This window comes from Eulemur rufifrons, chromosome 8 (assembly GCF_041146395.1).
Source record: "Eulemur rufifrons isolate Redbay chromosome 8, OSU_ERuf_1, whole genome shotgun sequence".
In the NCBI taxonomy this organism is placed as follows: Eukaryota; Metazoa; Chordata; class Mammalia; order Primates; family Lemuridae; genus Eulemur; species Eulemur rufifrons.
This window is the reverse complement of record NC_090990.1, coordinates 13,886,988-13,907,466: the sequence shown is the minus strand read 5'-3', so window position 1 is coordinate 13,907,466 and position 20,479 is coordinate 13,886,988. Positions and strand designations below refer to the sequence as shown.

General features: G+C 57.9%; 1 protein-coding gene across 50 annotated transcripts in view; it reads left to right on the top strand.

Annotated features, from left to right (window-relative positions):
* Positions 1–20,479, top strand: part of RAP1GAP (RAP1 GTPase activating protein) — a 64,335-nt gene that overhangs the window by 14,214 nt on the left and 29,642 nt on the right. For 29 of the 50 annotated variants that reach the window (XR_011234548.1, XR_011234546.1, XR_011234549.1 and 26 more), the window contains one exon: positions 2,494–2,529. The exons of 4 other annotated variants lie outside the window; for them this stretch is intronic. Coding sequence is in view for 9 of the 46 variants with exons in the window: in XM_069479481.1 (XP_069335582.1) it covers positions 459–502; positions 2,494–2,529 (80 nt within the window). In the remaining 37 variants the exon portion in view is untranslated. Of the gene's footprint in view, positions 1–390; positions 503–1,157; positions 1,170–2,493; positions 2,530–13,256; positions 13,262–20,479 lie in introns of those variants that run through there. 17 more of the 50 variants (XR_011234551.1, XR_011234550.1, XM_069479481.1 and 14 more) reach the window with 3 other exon arrangements.

The window sequence follows — 20,479 nt, the reverse complement described above, 5'->3', positions numbered from 1 at the left end:
GGCCGGGCTTGCCCACGGTGCGGACCATTCCGACCCTGGGTTCCAAGTTTTTGGCCCGGCCCGCTGAGCGCTCCCCGGGGATGATGGGGACGGGTCTGCCGACCGAGCCTGGGGGCCCGAGTGGGCCTGGAAGAGGGTGCCGCCCCCACAGGGGGTCCGCAGCCCGGGACGCTGCCGGCGGGCCTCGCCCGGGTCGCAGGGCGCGGGTGGAGGGTCCGTCCCGCCCCGCCCCGCCCCGCCCCGCCGAGCCCGGCTCCGAGCGCCCGCGAAGCCCCCGCCCGGCGGCCGAGGGCGGCGCGAACAAGCGGCCCTTTCTGCGCCGGCTGCCCGGGCCTGGCCCGCGGCCCGCGGGGGCCGGACGGACCGGGCGGGGCGGCGGGCGGGGCGGCCGCGTTGCCAAGGTGACCCGGGCGCGGGGAAGGCGGCGCGGGGAAGGCGCGGCGGGCGGTGGCGGCACCATGAGCGGCCGGAAGCGCAGCTTCACCTTCGGGGCCTACGGCGGGTAGGGGCGCGGCGCGGGCGCGGGCGCGGGCGCGCGTGTGCGTGTGCGTGTGCGAGGGCACCCGTGCGCTGCGTGCGCGCGCCGCTGTCCCGCCGTGGGGTGGGGTGGCTCTGGGGCTGTGGCTGAGTGTTGTGTATCGGGGGAGCGTTTGAGCCAAGCGCGCGTTAGCATGTTTTGTTGGTGAGGTGTGTGTGTTGCTGTGCGTGCCCGTTGGGTGTCCATGCACACGTGTGGGGACCTGAGTGCAGGACCTTGTGTCTAAGCCCAGGGCAGTGGTGCTCGTGTATGCGACTGGTGTAGGGAGGCAGACTGGGCCTGTGTGCGTGTGTGTGTGTGTGTGTGCGTGTGTGCACCACCGCATGTGCACGTGCCTGCGTGTATAGGCATGCGGGGTGGGGGCAGGCAGGTCAGGGGGAGGCAGCTGCTGGGTCCCCCCAGTGGGGCTCTGGGAGAAGGGCACCTAGAGCTATTAACAGGCCCCGGCTGACCCCGCCACCCCTGGGCACCAGGCTCCCCCTACTTCATGCGTTCTGGCTCTTAGGAACCCCTTTTTCCAGGGCTGCCTGGGCCTGGGGGCCTGGTGGGGGTGGGGTCAGAGTGCGCACTGGTCCATCCTGGAGTCACCGTCTCTCCTAAGGCCAAGTGCCCACCTCAGAGGGGTACAGAGGTGGGTGGGGGATTTTTGCCCCAGGCAGAGATGTGGCAAACTGGAAGGAAAAAGGGTGAAGCAGACTGGGCCCAGGGCCCCTCCCAAGCCAGCCAAGGAGCTTCATGACCTTGGCCCTGCCTCCCTGCTGAGGGGCACACCTGACCCACCTTGGGGTGTGGAGCACTTGGGCCTTGTGTGTGCAGTGCCCCTGGTACACAGTCGGTGCTCTCTGAGCTACAGGGATTGTGCCCAAGGTGTGTCCCCTCTCTGGATGTTCAACTTCCAAGGAAACCCCATTAGAGGGGTGCGTGGGGTGGGAGACAAGAGGGCTGCCCCCCTAATCTGGGGCCTTGCTGGCTGTCATGTGACCAGAGGAGCCTGGCTGGGCCTTGAGTTTTCTGGTCAGCTGACCCTGAGGGGTGGCTCAGGGGGTGGGGCTGGTCCTGTTGTATGACCTCGGGCCAGTCCTGGCCTCTTTGGCCTCACTTTCCCCATCTGCAGACTCAACCTTCCACACTAGCCGGCTCCTGGGAGCCCCCAGCCCTGCCTCTCTGAAAGATGCCCCCTCGCTGGCTGGCGGAGTCCGGTGTTTGGCTCCCTCCTCATTCCCTTCTTGCCTCTGGGCAGGAGGCAGGAGCTGTTTGTTGTTCCAACAGCTGCCAAGCCCTCCCCGGCCCCAAGGTGCCCTCAGAAGGCAGTGGGGGTGAGAATCTGGGAGGGGGCACTGCTCCTACCCTCTCCCTGAGGCTGGATCTGGGAGGATTTGGGGGAGACAAAGTCTGGAGGTGCCCCCCAAATTCAGGGAGCGGGGTCTGTGTGTGTTGGGGTGAGGGTAGGGGAGGAAGCGCCTCGTGATCTCTTCCCAGATTCCCAGGCATTTGTCCCCTGGGTGGACGAGTGCTCTCCAGCTGCGAGGCTCGGTGGAGGGTCATGTTCTTCTTGCCCCCCATAGACCACAAACACCCAGCGCACCCCTCCATCCTGTCCGGAAGCGCTCTAAGCTAGCCCACCTGCACCCCTACATCCTTGCTCTGACCCCCAAACTGCTGTATCACTGCCTCACTCCACCTGTCCTCAGATGCCCATGCTGACCCCCCAACCCTGCTGACACCCCACGGCCCCCGCTCCCCCCCGATACTCCAATCCTACGTCTTCCTGGTTCGTTAACCCCCTGGCCTTCCTATGTCCCTAATCTGACATTAGGGCCCTTGTGGGCCGAGGGAGATAGTGACTGTGTCACTTAGAGTTACCTTAGAAATGGTACCTCCAGCCCCTGGGAGGGCAGGGCAGTGGGGGTGGGCCCGACACCTCCTCACCTGCTGCCCCTCTTGCTGTGTTTCAGGGTGGACAAGTCCTTCACCCCTCGCCAGAGTGTGTGGTGAGTACCGGGGACTCTCAGGACCCCTGCAGACACCCCTAATCCATTCCCGCCCCCCATAATGCCAGGCCAGACCTCCCCAACCTGCCAGCCATCCTCTCTGGGCATGGGGGTGGGAAGACCCTCTGACCAGTTCTGTCCCAGGCCACCTTCCAGAGCTCTCCTTGAAGTCAGGCAAATCAGGTTCACGTCTTAGCTCAGCCACTGCCTGTGTGACCTTCAGCAATTCCCTAACCTCTCTGAACTTCAGTTTTCTCATCTGTGAAATGGGGATTAAAATTCCTATTTAATAGGGCATTAAGTTGTAAAAAGGAAAAAACTAAAAGCCCCCACACTGGGCCTGGCGTATTGTAGGCTCTCACTGAAAGTGTTTCCTTCGTTTTTCTACTCTGTGGCTCCTCGCTGGGCTGGAGGTGCCGTTGGCCTTTTCGCTGACCTCCATACCCTCTATCCCACCCCATACACAGCCCTCGAAGCCACTCCCCCCACACCCCCATCTCCTGCACGGGAGGCACCCTCTTTGGAGGAGGAGGGAGGGGCAGCTGCGTCTGTAGCTTCCCCAACACCGAGAGGCAGTGGGCGGAGGTGCAGCCTCTCCTCCGGATTGATTCCCCACGGCACCCCGGCCCTGGCAGGCGGGCACCCCCTGGTGTCCCTGGCACCAGCATCGCGTGGGCCTGGCCAGCTGCCCCTGCTGCCACTTCACCTCCAGCAGGAGAGCCCCCCAGTGGCTCTGGCTGCTGCGTCCTGCCCCTGCTGAGGGCTTCCTGGGGTCCGCAGGCCCTGCAGCGCCCCCAGCTGTGGGATGACTCCTATCTGACATCCCAACCCTCCTGGGAAGCCACGCCTGGGGCAGGAAGCACGTGGGGTGCCCAGGCTGAGCTCTAGGGCCTGCCTTTCTATTTCCCTTTGATGCTCCCTGTGCAACCCGGGGCTAGTTCCTCTCCCTTTTGGGGCTTCATCTCCTCTGCTGTGCCTAGGCCATTTGAACCTCTCCTTCTGCAAGATGGTGCGCTGTGCCCAGAGCAGGGCGAGGCGAGGGGAGGTGCAGACAGAGGTGAGGAAGAGCCATTCTTTCCTTCAGGGAGTTCAGTAATGATGTCACCAACTGCCACTTGTCAAGCACCTGCTGTGCACACACGTCATCTCACATGCTCTTCACCGTGTCTCTGAGTTAGGGACTGCCATCTCTAATTACAGATGACAGCAGTGAGGCACAGAGGGGGAAGTGACTTGTCCAAGGTCCCACAGCCAGTTAGGATTTGAAACTTAATCTTCCAGACTCTGCAGAGCCCAGAGTCTCACCGACTCGGTTCCAGGGCCTCCAGGTCATGGGGAGGGTCTGAGCGAGGGGTGCACTTGTGGGAAGACTTGGAAACAGAGAGGCAACCCAGAAGGCCTGCTGTAGGGAGCCCTGAACCAAGAGATGGCGTCAAAGGCCCAAACTGATAGTAACTGACCAGCTGTGTGACTTTGGGCAGGTCCCTTCCCCTCTCTGGGCCTCATTGACATTGCTATAGAATAAGGATCTGGAATCCCCAGGGCATGCCTATTACCCACAATGCCTCGCCCTGTACCCTCCTAGCCAGAGCTGCTGTCCAAGGTGCTAACCCCACTAGGCCCTCCCTGCCCAGCCCCCGGAAGCCAGTTCCTGAGCCCCAGCCTGTGCCTGGCATATAGTGAGTGCTCAGTAAGTGGGGACCATTTTAACTATTAATCATGACTCCAGGCACTCAAGACCTGTCTCCACTCCCTTTCCAGTTTGGGGCTCACTTCTCCAGTGCCCTGCATTTCTGATCAACGGAAACATGGCCCCAGTCAGCTCCGCCTCGGTGCTTTTGCGCTCATTGTCCCCTCCCTGACACCCTCCCCTTCCATTTCCACAGCTCTCGCCACTTCCCACCCACCATTATCACCAATGGCTGGGTGTGTCCTTTCCTGACCCCGCATCCCATCATTCTCTCCTTAGAACGCCCCCAGCTGCCCCGTGGGGCACGCGGTAGTGAGCCTCCCCGGGGAAGGGGAAGAGCGTGGGCTGCAGAGTCTGACGGGCGTGGATCTGAACCTGCCTGGGCCACATCCTGGTTGTGTGATCTTGGGCAGGTCGGTTCCCCTCTCTGAGCCCACTTGATGCCCAGCAGGTGTTTGTGGAATTGGATGTTTCAGTGAGTTGACTTCGCTCGAGTTGACTGTGTCCACCTAACCGTGCAGCACAAAGCAGCCTCCGAGCTCCCTGAAAGCAGGGGTTGCTTGAGTCACTTTTGTGCTCAGTGTAGCCCCACTTTCTGGCACGAGTCCCATAAAGGCCAGGCTGTACTCTTCCCACGTCTCTGTCCTCCACGTGGTCTCCACAGCTTCCCATACCCAGTAGATACTTAATGGATGTTTGTGGAATTGAATTGAATGTGTCCACAGAGTGAAACAAGTAAAACCTTGTCAGTAGGCTGGGAGGGCTTCCTGGAGGAGGTGTGATTTTCTCTACCCCTTTAAAAAAAAAAGGATTAAAAGGACTTGGATCAAGGGAGCAGTGAGGCCTGGCAGAGGCCAGATGTGATCATGGCGGGATTCCCCTGGCTTCCCGCCTCTTGTCAGCAGGTTGTCTGCAGGGGAGGAGCTCAGAGTAGGTACTTAAGGGTAAGAAGAAGGAGGCCCAGTGGAGGGTTGGGAGCCAGTGGGACAGTGAGTGATTCTGGTTCTGTGACCCTCGGGGACCCAGAAGTCCCAGAAGTCGTCGAATGGGGGCTGGATGTTTAAAGTGGACTCAAAGGGTGGGAGGGGAGTGGAGAGATGTCAGGGTGGAGGAATGAGTAAGTGGACTTGCACAGGGCAGGAGGGTTCTAGAAATACCTCTGGGAAGAGGGAGAGTCAAGTTTGACCTTAAAATGGGGAGCCTGGGAGGAGGAGGCAGAACCCAGCAAGAATGAAGTGCCGATAGTGTGCCAGGCATTTGCTATGGAGGTCTCATTAAATCATGACGTCAGTCCTGCAAGTTGGCCTTAGCGTCCCCATTTAGAGGCCAAAACCAAGACTGAGAATGGTGAAGGCTGTGGCCCAAAGTCACACAGCTGGTGAGGGCTAGATGTGAACCGAGGTCACTCTCCTGCTGAGGAAGGGACCTTGATCAGAGACAGTGAAGCTGCAGGAATGGGGCGAGCCTTGGTTATGGGTGAGAGAGGAGCCAGGGAGTGAAGTGGCCCTGATTGCCCCCAAAACAGAAGTCACTGCCCAGCGCCATGTGTCCTGCTGGGAGGGTCCATCTGCTGGCTGAGATGTCTCCTCCTGACAGTACTGCTACTGGTTGCTCCCATCACTGGAGCACTTCCTGTCCCAAGCCCTGGACCAATCACTTCACCTGAACTATTATATTTCATTCCATCCTGACATCAGCCTTACGGAGTACAGACTGTTACCATCCATCCCCATTTTACAGGTGAGGAAACTGAGGCTCAGAGAGGGGCAGTCAGTGAGAAGAGAACCAAGACTGACAATGACATCAACCTGAGGCCAGGCCTTTAGCCCTCACTCTCCCAGATGCTGCTGTGCCAAGTGGTGGGCTTGGGTGGGTGGCCCCTGTCCTTGGGTGGCTCCTGTTGGTTATCACTGAGCCGGGGGCCCTGGGGGCTTGTGTGCTACTGCAGGAAGCAAGAGGCTGGCTCATTAATGGCTCTGAAATGCCAGGCAGGCACGGCCCGCTGGGCCTTCTCATGTATTATGCATCTGGTGGGCAGGCCCCCGGCAGGCAGCTGGCAGAGCACAGGACGGGGGAGCCAGCAGCTGCTTCCTGAGCCCGCAGCTGCCACCGTACCTCTGGGCAGGGATCTCCCAAGGCAAATGCCAAGGCAGCTCCTGCCTCATCTCCCTGGCACAGGCAGGGTGAGGGGGTTCCACTGGGGACAAGGCCATGGATGCTGGTCCCCAGCTCGTTAGCCCACCTGTCCTGGCAGCCACTTCTGAGAGAGGCTGGGACTGGCTGATCTGGAGGTCATTTGGGACTAGGGTGTGCAGGGGCGGGCTGAAGTGGAGTCTTCGATGCACAAGCTCCTGGCTCACAGAACCTCAGAGTGACAGAGCTGTGGTCATTATTCATCGTTTAATCATTCAGCCACAGTGAACCACTGAACACCTACTGTGTGCCAGGCCTGGCTCTAGGTGCTACAGATTCCGCGGAAGATGAGACAGACCCAACTCCTATTCTCAGAGAGCTTGGTTTGTCCAGTATGTCACCTCTTTTGAGCCTCAGTTTCCGCATCTGTAAAATCGGGAATGGGGAGACAGATTATACGTAAATAGACAAGAAAACAAACTCTGATGGTTGCATTGAATTTAAAGCAAGGTACACGCTAACAAAGCTGGTCCTTACCAAGAGCTTACTGCGTGCTGGGCTTTGTTCCAAAGCCCTTTGCACATACTGATGAATTTAGTCCTTACAGCAACCCCATGGGGCAAGTGCCGCTGTGAGCCTTGGTTTAGGGCTGAGGAAACTGAGGCAAAAGGAGGTTAAGTAACCTGTGCAAGGTCTCTTGGCAAAGCTGACATAGGAACCTGAGGAGTGAGCTCCAGTCTGCCTGTCGCCCTGTGCTGGGTGCTGGAGAGTGAGCGAGTCCCAGAATGCCTTTTGGAAGAGGTGGTATTTCAACCAAAACCTCAGCAGGGAGACGAGCTGGCCGTGGAAGAGCGGGCGGGGTGGGGATGGGGGTGTCCAGACAGAGGAAGCAGCAGGTGCAGAGGCCCTGAGGCAGGAACGAGCTTAATACGTCCTGGGAACGGTGAGGAGGCCAGTGTGGCTTGGAAGGCTGAGGGAGAGTGAGGTCGGAGGGGGGTTTGGAGAGGGGAGAGGGGGCCAAATTGAGCAGGGTCTTGCAGGCAGGGTAGGAGTTTGGATATGCCTGGTGACTGACACATAGAACCATTGAGTCTCAGATGCCGTCTGGCTTTGTGAAATCTTAGCATCAGAGAACGTGGGCCTCCTGGAATCTTCGAAGGTGGATGAGACCTTTGAGGTACCTTCCTGTGGCCTCCCACTTAGCAAGGAGCCCTTCCTTTGTTCATGACCTCTCTGAATGTTAGAAGAAGGGGACTTTGGGGGCTTCCTGAGAAAAACGCACCTATCTGTGACTTCGTGGACCTCTTGAAGCCCATCGTCCCTAGCTTGAGCCCATCGTGCCTTCTTGCTGGCTGCTTGACTTCCTCGCACACTCCCAGCGGTAGGAGGCTCACCACCCTTGAAGAGGCTCATTCCGTTGCTGGGCAGCCCGGATGGGTAGCAAAGGCTGGTCCTTACTGAGAGCCAGCTGCCTGAGCCTGGGTGCGCCCTGTGGGTCTCCCACCCTGCAGTGGCCCTTGAGTAAGATGAGAAGGGGACTGTGTCTCTCCAGGTCCCCTCTTTCTGGGTAAACATCTCGCTAATCCTGCCTCTCTCCCTTCCGTCTGTTCAGCTTGGCTGTGTCAGGCCTTGAAGCCATAGCCCTTTTGGTGTCTCTCCCTGTCTTCCTGTGGGGCAGCTGCTGCTCCCTTCTGGGGAAGGCCACCCGCTGGGTAGGGTGGGGGTCCTGGATGGGGTCTCCAACAGAGAGACCCCTTCTTCCAGGAAGGATCCCCTGTAGCTTCAGGAGACAAGAGAAAATCCCCTCTGGATGGATTTTGGCCCTGGGAGGCCATTGTCTTTCTGTGTAATCTTGGGAAGTGAGTCCCCATCTACCTCATGTACAACCCCACCATGTCCCCCATCCTCAGCTCTGTGAGGAGAGGGTTCTTGCAGCTCTGAGGTCCCTGGGCCAGTTGGCTCTGCTTGCCCCGACGTCCTGGTTGTGCTGAGACTCTGGTCCATTTGTCTGGGTGCACGGAAAGATTTTGGTTCTGCAGTTGTGTAGACCTGAGTTCTAACACCCACCGTAACTTTCACGCACGTGCTGTGTGGCCTCACCCAGTCTACTTTGCCTCTCTGAACCCCAGATTGTCCACAACAATGACAGCAGTGTTTCTTAGAGTGAAATGAGTCCAGGGCGTGTCTCAGTGGGTGTTTTCCTGTCTCTCTGAGTGTTTGCATTTTGAGAGAAAAGACTCATTAATCCAAAGAGAGACTCTCTAGTGGTAGAATTTCAGGCACTGTGTGGCTGTGTTGAGTAGATGATTCAGGAGGGGACTTTCCTATGATAGTATCCCAAACCCTGTGAAAGCCTTCCTGAGTTCAGGATCTTCCCCCAAATAGTCATTCATTCATTCAGAAAATTAATCCAACAAGCATTTGGCAGGGGGACACCCTCCTAGGGCCAAGCCCTGTGCTGGGCACTGGGACGCAGTGGTGGGGATAGCAGATGAGTCCGCTCCTCTCCTGGGGTTCACAGTCTAGAGAGGGAAATAAAGAAAGAGGCGGTTCTAATGGGGGTGACAAGTGCTGAGTGGGAAGACGTGGGTGTGCTGAGAGCTCAGAGAAGGGACTCCTCACGCCTGGGAATCAAGGGAGGCTTCCTGGAGGAGGTGACCCAGAAGTTGAAGTGGCAGCATATGTATGTGTGGGAGGTGTAGTGCCAGAGAACATTCTAGCAATGTGGAGGAGAAAAGCACAGGGTGACACATGCCAGGCATGGGACTGGATTGAGCCTGGCGGTGAAGACAGGAGAAGCAACCAGGGTCATGTCCCTGCAAAGCCCAGTTGGATCTCCTGTGGGGTGTCCCAGAGGGCTGTGAACCCCCATCACCCCCTCTCCTCCCTCTGTGACATTGAGTCGGTCTGTGAGCACACAGGGACCCTGCGCTGTGCTGTTGGTGCGGTGCTGGGTGAGCTCTGGAGCCCAGACTCTGGCCCTGGACTGCAGATGCTTCCTCGGCCACCCGCTGGCTGGGTGACTTGGGCAAGCTGGGTGACTTCTCTGGGTCTCGGTTCCTTGCCTATAATATGACTGCAAATATAGTACTACCTTGTAGACTTTTGTGGGATTAAATGAGATCATGTGTGCCAAGTCCTAACACCAGGGCCTGGCACAGAGCGAATGCCCCACAGTTGCCAGCTATTGTGGTTACTGCCGTGGTCATCACCGTTACCTGCCGGGCCTGCAGAGGGTGCAGACTTGCTGCTCGATGTGCGGACTCTGCCCTCTGGAAGCTCATTGCCTGCAGGAGGTGACAGCTGCCTACACGTGGACATACTCCCCAGCTGTGGACACTGGCTCCGGAGTGTGTCAGGGCTGGCGCCGAGTCGGGGCTGCTGACCCTGGGATGTCATCTCACCTTGCCGAGCCTGGTTTCTGCCTTGGTGCAGGGGGAGGATTAGTAGCCCCTACCTCAGGGTGGATAGAGGCGGGAGGAGGTGCTTTTAAAGGGTGGCCCAGTGTAACCGTGCAGCTGTTTCAGACACACACTGCAGGACGGAAGAAACATTTTGGGCCCAGGGAAAATCGGCTGCGATACACTCTGATGTGCTGGGGTTCCAGTGGAGTCAGATTGTCCCTAAGTTTGACTTGGTCCAGCTCTATGCTGTGTGACATTGGGCTAGAGACTTAACCTCTCTGAACCTCAGTTTCCATGCCTGCAAAGGGGGCAATATTCACTTCATGGGATTCTTTCAAGGCTTCCAGTAGCCATTTGTTTATTCAACAACTACTTGTCGAGCCGGCCATGGTGGCTCATGTCTGTAATCCCAGCACTTTGGGAGGCCAAGGCAGGAGGATCGCTTGAGGCCAGGAGTTCAAGACCAGCGTAGGCCACATAGTGAGACCTTGTCTCCAAAAAAAAAAAAAAAGCAATTAATAAAAATACTTACAGAGTTCATATGCCAGGTACTAGTCTAAGAATTGACGGCCGGGCGCGGTGGCTCACGCCTGTAATCCTAGCACTCTGGGAGGCCGAGGTGGGTGGATCGTTTGAGCTCAGGAGTTCGAGACCAGCCTGAGCAAGAGCGAGACCCCATCTCTACTAAAAAAATAGAAAGAAATTATATGGACAGCTAAAAATATATAGAAAAAATTAGCCGGGCATGGTGGTGCATGCCTGTAGTCCCAGCTACTCGGGAGGCTGAGACAGGAGGATCGCTTGAGCCCAGGAGTTTGAGGTTGCTGTGAGCTAGGCTGACGCCACGGCACTCACTCTAGCCTGGGCAACAGAGTGAGACTCTGTCTCAAAAAAAAAAAAAAGAATTGAGGATTCAGCAGTGAACCTGCAGACATGGTCCCTGGCCTCACACAGGTTACCTTCTAGTGCAGGAAACAGGTGCAGAATGAGCTAAGAGGCAAACAAGGTAATTTCAGGTGGACAATGTGTAGTAAGTGACAGGGTGTGTGCGAAGGGGCTTGCCTTTGCTAAGGGCTTCAGGGGGGCCTCTCTGAGGCCTGTGTGGGAAGGAGCTGGCTGGGGGAAGGTGGCCCCGGCAGAGGGCAGAATAAGTGTGAAGGATTTGAGGCAGGAACAGGACTCCTTCTCCCAGCCCAAATCTGGAACATTCCAGATCATCTCCTGGCAGCAGGTAGAGGTGGCTAAGAAGGCAGGGGTGTTGGAAGCCTGCCCTATCTCAGATCAAGACTGCTGCCCACAAGGCAGGCCCGGGCAGGGGGCGTGTAGGCAGGCACACGAGACGAGGCTTGGCTTGGGCCTCAGTGGGCTGGGTGCGCAGGCCGCAGGCTGTGTGAGCAGGCAGGGGTGGAGCCCACTGCAGGGCGGAGCTGGGCCACCAGCCTGGAGCCCACCCCACTGGTCCCACTGCCCAGAGGTATGCTGGGGTCTGGCACAGAGAGCGTGGGCCTGATTATCTTAGGAGGGCTTGGTGGGGGGCAAGGGAAGTCGCGCCTGCCTGCTTCTCATCCCAGCCAGCCTGGGCACTGGCCCCAAAAGGTGCTTTGAAATGCCCCCTTCCACGCGCACACACAGTTTTCCTGCTCACACTTGTAGACTCGGCCCTGGCACAGACAGCCTCCTCACGCACACAGGGCCGTACACTTACACGTTCATTCCTGCAGATCAGACCCACGCAGAGCCAGGCCGACCCGCGGAAGCCCTGTGCCTAGCGGGTGAGACGGACGGTGGCCTCATGATCACACCATGAAATGTGCAAACCCAACGATAAATCTACGGAGGCCCAGGACAGGCTTCTGGGAGAGCTGGTCAGGGTGGGGACAGCTTCTCCCAGTCTGGGGACGGGGCTCCAGAAGGGCCAAATAAAAGTGCAGCACCTGAGCTGTGAGTTGGGAGGACGGGGAAGAGGGGACAGGCTGTGCAAAGGCCTGGAGCTGGGAGGGGGCGTCCTGGGTTTGGGGAGCTGCCCGGGGGCTGGGGAGGGAGGAAGGAGGCCCTAGATGAGCTCAGAGAAATGGGGCGGGGGGGGGGGCAGACCTGCAGGGCCTCATGGGCCACGTGAGGCAGTCGCGTCTCCATCCTGCCTGCAGTGGGAGCCTTGTAGGCAGGTGGGTGGCATGATCAGATCCAAGCACGCACACAAACCCATGCACGCCCCAGACACCACGCTTTCCGGCCCACGTGCATCCACGTTCCTGCCGGGCCCCCCACCCCCACTCTCACTCACGAGTCACACGCGCTCTCGCACCACCTGGCAGAACACCGGGCGCAGACTCCCGATGAAAGAGTGAGACACCGCCCCACCCGTCGGCTGATTCCGTGGGGCAGGGCTCCAGGTCCGGGGGAGGGGGGGAGGTTGTCCCTCGCTCACTCCACATCGGCACAGGTGTGCACATGCCCCCCACACACGTGCAGGGTCGTACCCCTCCTCTACACGTGCAAGGTGACTTCTAGCTTAGGGGGGACTTTCACATGCATTCTCTCATTGAATTCTCCCAGCAGCCCTGCCGGGAGGAATTACCAACACCATTTGAGAGCTGAGGAAACTGAGGCTCAGAGAGGTGAAGTGACTTGCCCCAGGCAACACAGCTAGAGCTTTACCCCAGCAGGATTTGAACTCAGGTCTGTCTGACTTCCAGGTCTGTCCACTGGCCTGCCCAGACTCGGGCACACTCAGGTGTGCTTGTCACATTTCCAGGCTCTCACTGAGAAGGTGACAAGCCACCTTCAAAGCCACATTTTTTTTAGAAACAGGTTGATCAACACAGAAAGTTATTTCGAGCTCCTGGGATGGGCCTGGGCCAGTGCATGACCACCTGCCTGGTGACCCTGAGGGTTTGGGGGATTTGCCAGGGCCGGGACTGGGCACCTGCCCGCCAGCCAGCCTGAGACAGCTCAGGGCACAGAGCCTGCATTTGCATTTGCAAATGAGGTAGAAAGCCCTGTCCCCACATAGGCTAACCCTGGCTGGCCTGGCTGGCAGGACATGACAGCTGAAGTCCCAGGACACAGCCCTGTGCCCAGCTGCCTGTGCTGCTGCTGCCCTGCCTTTGCTGTTCCCTGAGCCTCAGAGCAGGTTGCCTAATGCCTAACGTAGGGGAAACAGCGTGGGCTTGGGAGCCAGCCAGAACCGGGGTCACGGCCCAGCTCTGTCACTCCTGGCTGGGGGACTCTGGACATGGCGTTTAACCTCCCTCAGTGTCAGCTTCTCCCCCTTGGAATAAGGGGTGAATAATGCCTCCCCCTCAAGGTGACAGAAAAGTCAGCTACCCAGGAGCTGACTCATACTAAGTACTCATTTTTTAAAAAATCTTTAATTTTTTTTCTGATTACAAAAACAAGTGCTCATTATAAAAATCCAACGATGCAAAAAAATATGTGTTACAGAAGTTCATAGTGTTCCTGCTTCTCAGAGATAACCCATATAAACTTTTACATGTCAGTTTTAGTTTTAACAGATGAGATTTTTGTTGTGCACACCTTTATTCACACTGAACAGTATGCCTCAAACCCCTTTTTCCGCCAAGACCAAAGACCTCCTTTGCCATTGCTGCATAGGATTCCGTGCTTTGCATGTGCCTTGATATATTTAACCAACCTCCTTTTTTAATAGACATCAGGGTGGTTTCTAGATTTTAGCAGTTGCAAACCCTGCTGCAGTGAATGTCCCTTGTTCCTAGGTTTGTACATTTGCATAAGTATTTCTGGAGCGTTAGTGCCTAGTTGTGGAGTTACTGGGCCAAAGGGTATGCACATTTTGATCTTTAGTAGGAGTAGCCGGACAGCCCTCTAAAAAGTGGTAGCCATGTCCATGCCCCCAGCAGATCTGGGAAAGTGCGTTTCCGAAAAGTCATGGGAATTCATCTGCTGCCTCTGCCCTGGGCCGCGGGATCCTGGGTTGGCAAGAGACAGAAGATCCCAAATGTGGGAGGTTGGCTGGTCAAGCCCCCTCCTCCTGTTCCTACATCTCTGGATCTCCCCAGTGATGCCCCTGAGGGGCTCACCCTGCTCTTGGTTGACAGGGAGCTCAGTACCTTACACAGCTGGTTTTACTCGTGGGCAGCTCCCGCTGTTTCTGCCTTCCCACAACCCTTAGCTAGGAGTCCTGTCCCAGACCTCAGGCACTTGCAGAGGAAGGAAAGAAGAAAGAAAGGAAAAGAAAAAGGGAAAGCCAGGAAATGCTCATGGTTAATGTATATCAAGCACTCTACATATGTGAACTCATTTCATCCTCACGACAACCCTCAAAGGCTGGCACAGTTGTTATCCCCAGTTTATAGATGAGGAAACTGAGGCTCAGAGAGGTTAAGTAACTTGCCTAAGGTTGCACAGCTGTTAAGTGGCAGTTCGGATTCAAACGCAAGCAGTATGAGAGCCCACAATGACTCTATATTGCCTCTCCAGGCAGCAGGCTGTAATTTATTGAGCATCTACTGCATACTCAGCTCTAAGCCAATTAGATTGTACATATAATATCTAATGTATTCCATGCAACAACCCTGCAAAGTAGGTATTATTATCCCATTTTGCAGATAAGGAAACTGAGGCTCAGAGAAGAGAAGCAAGGAATTTGTAGGAGTCTAAGGCCCCCTCCACGGGGAAAGGCCACCTCCAGGGTTCTGCTTTTAACCATTCCTTGGTGGACTCAGTTCCCAGTTTCTCATCCTCACATCCACCCTCTGTAGGACGTCAGAGCTGGACCTTAGAGTCATCTAGCCTGAGACCCAATTTCCAGTAGAGAAACTGAGGCTCAGATTATGGTGACTTAATCCTGCACACACGGCATTTTAGAAGCAGAGCCAGAGCTTCTCCTTACTGCCTTTGGTTAGGAGATGGTGACTTTGTTCTTCCCCATGGGGATTTCACCTCGGCCTGTGTGGCCCCCCCACCCAGGGGGTCTCGAGAGACAGGGACTTCCGCTTAGCAGCCTGACCTGGAGCTTATGAGGTAGCAAACCCAAGCTCTGGCCCTGGCTAGGGCTGGTGCAGAGAAGGAGGGATGTATTAAACAAGGCCTCAGCACTGGAGGTTTGAGCGTCTGGGTGGTGAGGCCAGAGGAGCCTCAGGATCGGCTAGAGAACGGTCCGGCCCGTTATCACGGGGGCTCTGCTGTGAGGCAGGGGAGGCCTGGCTCACCCCACTCTCATGCCAACACCCAGCACCGTTATCCGGCCCTGAGCAGCCGTCGGGACGTGTGCTCTGAATGAATGACTGAGCTTAGGAATGAAGGGCAGCGGGGGAGAGCGCAGATGACCGAGTGGGCGAGTGAGCGAAGGAATGCACGGAGCTCGGACAAGGGGGGGCCCCTGGGCCGCAGAGGCTGGGAGGGACGATCAGGTCACCGAAGGGGTTGGGGGACAGAGAGTGTGGGCAGCTGTAGCACCGCACGTGGGCCGAGGGGTGCTGGGAAGGTCACCCTGGCCCACCCTTGCCCTGGTGGCAGCCCGTCCGTGGGAGTTGTGTCCTGTGCAGATGTGGGCAAGGGGCGGGGCAGCTGGGTTTGAGCTCCGGGTGGAACCTTGGGCAACTCACGGTCCCCATCTGGGCTTCAGTTTTTCCCCGGGGGGAGTGGAGCTAACATCACCTGCCTTATGTTCCTTGGAGGCTGTAGAGAGGGTCTCCCCCGAAGGCAGTTTGTACACTGTAAAGTGCTGGGCTGGGTAAGCAGATGTTGTTGCTCCCTGGCAGGAAGAGGCCCTGTGGCTGGGTCATCTCCGTGCAGGGGAGGAGTCAGTTCACAGTGAAGTCCCCGGGGAAGTGGGAAGGGTCAGGCTGCGGCCACAGCAGGGCTCAGGCCACTTGGGCAGCAGGGGAGATGTCGGGCAGGCAGCAGGTGGATGGGAGGCCTGGTCCCCGGTGCTGCGCCGCAGGTGGGGGCCGGTCCTGTGACCTCCTCTCCACTGCCAACTTGTTGTTTGCTCAGGAAGCCACTGCCTGGCCCGGCTCCGGGATCCGGGTGTCTTGGCACTCAGCCAGCATGTGGCGAGGGTGGGGGCCCCGTGTGCCGCCTTCTGCTCACTCCCTCTGCCCAGCTCGGAGCCCGAGTCCCCCTCCTGCCCTGCTCCCGGGGGACCCTACCAGCTCTACCGTTTGGTAGCTGAGTCCGTTGGCCCATCTTGAAACTCACGGTCTCTGAAATGAGTGAAGGTGGCAGCAGCCCTCTCTGGGCTGTTGTTGTAAGGATTAAATGACATCACCTGCCGGTGGACAAACAGTCCTCCCTGCCCCTTCTCCCCACCCTCATCCCCGGGTTCCCTCTTGAGTCCTGGCAGAGGTCAAAGGTGCCTGGGGGAAGGGGATGCCTGGGTCTGGGGAGGAGGGGTCCAGGCTGTCGGTCCTGGGCTTGGAAACCTGCTCACCTGGCCGCCCCAGCCACCTTCCCTGGCGCATTGGCAGGCAAGGGGAGGCAGCGCCGGCTAGGTGAGCTCAGAAAACAATGGGCCTCTGTGGCTCCTTGGGAGGGGGCAGTGCTAGCGCAGCTACTTGGCCCTGGTTTCGGGAGATTAGAGCCCCTCAGACATGATGGCCATGGCTGGGAGACAGGCCCCACCCAGAGGAGCCCTCCACAGCCCCCTTCTCACTTTGCGGTCTGTGTCCCATCCCCTCTCTGTCCACCCTGCGTGATCCCCAGGAAACCTGGGAGACCTGAGGGACTTGTACCCAAGTCTACCCCTCCTGACCTTGGGTGAGCAGTGCTGGGCTGGCAGGAGCCCCTCTGGCCCCTGTCCTGGGCCAGTTCCCCCAAGTCCTTCTCTGCCCTAGACTCATGGGCTCCCTGAGCCCCTCCTCTGCCCTCCCACCCACGCGGCTCCGCTTCCCCAGCCTGTGTGTTGGGCAGGTGTCCTCAGCACGGGCTCCTCCTCCTGCCCTCGCTCTTGCTCTGTCACCGGTCCAGCTCCCCCACTCCCAGTCACAGTCTTCCTGCCTTGGTCATATGTCACCTGCTCTGGCGGCCAGAGCATCACCTGTTTAACTTGAATTTTAAGGCATGAACGGTTCAGCAGGCAGAAAAGGAGGAGGCCAAGGGAGCCCCCAGCAGAGGGCCTGGCCCATGCAAAGGCTCTGCAGGGACAGCAGCATGGCTTGTTTGGAAAGCTGCCTGCAGCCAAGCGAGGCTAGGACAAGGCTAGGACAAGGAGGCTGGGGCAGGACAGGATCAGGGAGGGGTGAAGTTGAGGCTGGAGGGAGACCCCCACCCAGGGCAGCTACCTGTGGATGGCCAAAGGGCCAAGTCCTGCACCCCGGACAGCCCAGCCACCCTTCTGGTGCTCTGAAAGGGTTGGGGTCTCCAGGAGCATGGCCGTAACGACAACAACAAGCACTTCTACTTTGCTTCCTCTTTGCCTCGCAGAACCCCTATGGGGCGGAGACGTGTCTCTCATGTGACAGATGAGAGAAAAAGACAGGACCCTCCCACCAACCCTCCAGCTGGTTCACAGGTGGGGAGCACCCTAGAGAGGCATCCGGTCACCCGACCTTGGTATCCCCTTTCTCCCGCACCGTGCCTGGGTCTGGCCCTGCCGCTTTGCAGAGTATGGAACCCCACAAGCCCTGGACTGGTGGAAGGCCTGGGTCTCATCCACTGCCCCCTTGCTGGGTGACCCCAGGCAGTGGTTTAACCTCTCCAAGCCTCAGTTTGCCCTTCTGGGACTTGGGGATCCCAGATTCTGCCTTATCTCCCGCTCCGGTTCCGGTGAGAGTCCCAGGAGCCAGCAGATAAAGAGGGCTTTTGAAAAGTACAAAGAGCTGCACTCATGCTGGTGCGATTATTATTGTTACCTCGATGCAGAGATAAGGGAGGGGGAGGAGGTGCAGTGACAGTTGCCAAGAAACCCAGGAGCTGTCAGCAGCGGCTTCCGGCCTGGCCCATCCCACTCGGGAGCTGAACCCTTCCCCCCACACCCCTGCCTCGCCCTTTCCCTGGGAAAAATAGGTGCTCCGAGATGGAGGGGAGCTGGGGCCAGCTGGCTGGTGGCCATGCAGCCGCAGGGGTTGAAGGTGACCCCGGAATGTGCCTGGCCCAGACTCCAGGTTGGCTCTGGCTTTCTGTGTGACCTTGGGCAAGTCACCTCCTCTCTGGCTGCTGCCTTTTCGTGTGTCGGAGGAGGCAGTGGGCAGGCGTCCAGGCCAGACAGGGCAGGATTGCACTGGACCTGGGAAGACGCTTGGCGGTGGCTGCAGGAGCCAGGGGCTGTGTTTGGAGGTCACAGGGGCAGGGGTCCAGGTGACAGGACTGAGGGTAGTGGGAATGTGTGTCGTAGAAGGAACCCTGGGCTTGAGTCAAACCTCAGCCCTGCCTTTTCCCTGGTGTGTGACCTCGGCCTTGTCACTCAACCTCTCTGAGCTGCAGTTTTCTCATCTGGAACAAAAGTCGATAAATCTCATCTGGATTAAAAAAAAAAAAAGCCATAGTAGTGATCAAATGAGACAATGTCTGTGTAAACTGTAGGGCGCTGTGCAGATACAGGGGAAGGGGGAAGGGAGAAGGGGGAAGAGAGGAGAGCTCCCCATGTCCCAGCCTGCTCTGGGCTCCTCCCAGCTGCTGCACGTGGAGGAGGAATGCAAAGCATTTTAACCTGAGCCAGGCCATAGAGTCAGGAAGGATTTTAGAGACGTGGGGAGGGGACAGAGACTGGGGGACCCCCATGTGAATGGAACAGTGGATGCCAGGAGACAAGGGAGGGGATAGGAGAGAGAGGGGAGGGACAGAGAGGTTCAAGTTCACGGAGAGGGAGGACACGACCACGTTGGGGGGGTCTGCAGAGGCCAGGCAGAAGGGGCTCTAAGGGGTAGGGCGGAGATGGGTGAGCAGTGAAGGCTGACAGGAGGAGGGGGTGGATCAGGGAAGGACAGAGGGCTGGGGAGGAGGTGAGAGGCTGAGTTCATTCAGTGCCTCAAAAGTATTTACTGAGCAGCTACTATGCACCAAGAGGTGGCATCATACAGCATTAGGGTGCTGCATCCAGACCCAGATGGTGGGGGTGGGGGTTCAATCCTCAGACTTCACTTACTGTGTGTGACCTTCACAAGTTATCTAACTCTCTGCGTCTTGGTTCCCTCCTTTGCAAGATGAATATTAATTGAGGTCAGAGCAGAGCCCGCACACAGCAAGCCCTGAGTCAGCACTGGCTGCTGCTGTTGCTGCTGTTACTATTACCTTTCCAGCCTGACGTGCCAGGTCCCGTCCCCCCGTTGGGGTTAGGAAGGCGCCATGTGGCTGGGTCAGTAGTGTTGGCCACCCAGGTTATAAAGTTCAGATCTCGGGCTCCGGAGCCGACAAGCTCGTGTTCACGTGCCTGCGCCGCCTCCTCAGCTGTGCGACCTTGGCAATCAGTGCGCCTTTCTGCGCCTCAGTTTCCTTAGGTGGGAAGCAGCAGTTTCTGAGCACCTGCCTCCCGGGGAGCTGTGAGGATTAAATGGGATCACGCAAGGCACAGCACAGGCTGTGGCTTCTGTTATTCCTGTCCCTCTTCTCCCCTTCAGGGCGGCAGGCGGTCCTCGAGCCTCCAATTTCGTCCTCTGTCCCCTTCCTGGAGCCCCTCTCTTCCCCTGCAGCAATGGCTTTTTAGGTGGAGCCACCTGGGAGAGGCAGGACTCTGGCCAGCCAGGAACTAGATAGCTTGGGGGCCCTGGGACAAGGTCCCTGATGGAAGCCAGAGTGGCCTTTCCATGAGGGGCCTCCCTGGTCCTGTGCCAACGTGAGCAATCCTGAGTGAAATGGACGCCGGGACACAGGGAAACAGGCTGCGAGAGTTCTGGAAGGGGAGAGTGTGTTAGGGAGCTGCTGCCAGGCTGACCTGCAGTAGCCACTGTCTGAGCCTGGCCATGCCACTGGGCATGAGAGAAGGGGACCACTTTGCTAGCTTGATCACAGGCAACAGCCACCACTCGGCAGCCAGGGCCACACCAAGATGGCGTCCCACCCCCAAGGGGACCTAGCGTCACCCGGGCTTCAATCCCAGGACTTCCTGTCCCTGGGCAGCCTCTGCTTTCCACCCCACCACCTTGCCCCTGCTCGGTCAAGGGCATGCACTCTAAGTTCCAGGTCTGTCACCCACTTGCCAGGAGAAGTGGCTTCACTTTTCTGAGCCTCAGTTTTTCCACCTGTAAAAATGGGGGTAAATAATAGCAACCTTCCAGCACTGCAGTAAGGGTGTAATATGCCTGACACGGTCCCAGGCACAGAGTAGGTTTCAACAGAGAGTCCCCGTGGGATCCTCGATTGAATTTGCCTGGACCACTTCTGTGGGCCTCTGCTCCCATGTCAGCGCACCGTGCAACCTGTGGGGGCCTGTGTTTAGGACATTCCCTTGCCCGCAAACCTTCAGTGACTCCCTGCTGCCAACCTTCATTCTTACCTTGAATCATGCAACAACTATTTAATGAGACCCTAACATGGGAGTCAGAGTTGACGTGAATGAGTGAATATGGAAGTGTTCATTGAGTGACTATCAGTGAGCTGCCCAGGCTCTGTGGGGAATTTTTTGGAGACAGAGGCTGAGAGGGGCTGTGTCACTGACTCGAGCTCACCTTGCCAGGCAGTGCCCAAGAATATCTCCTCCACACTGAGGCCAGGGGCTTGAAGTGCCACTGCCACCATATCCTCCCTTTGGGTCAAGCACTGCCCAGCACCCCCGGGAGGTGGAGAGGCCAGGGTGCCCGAGCAG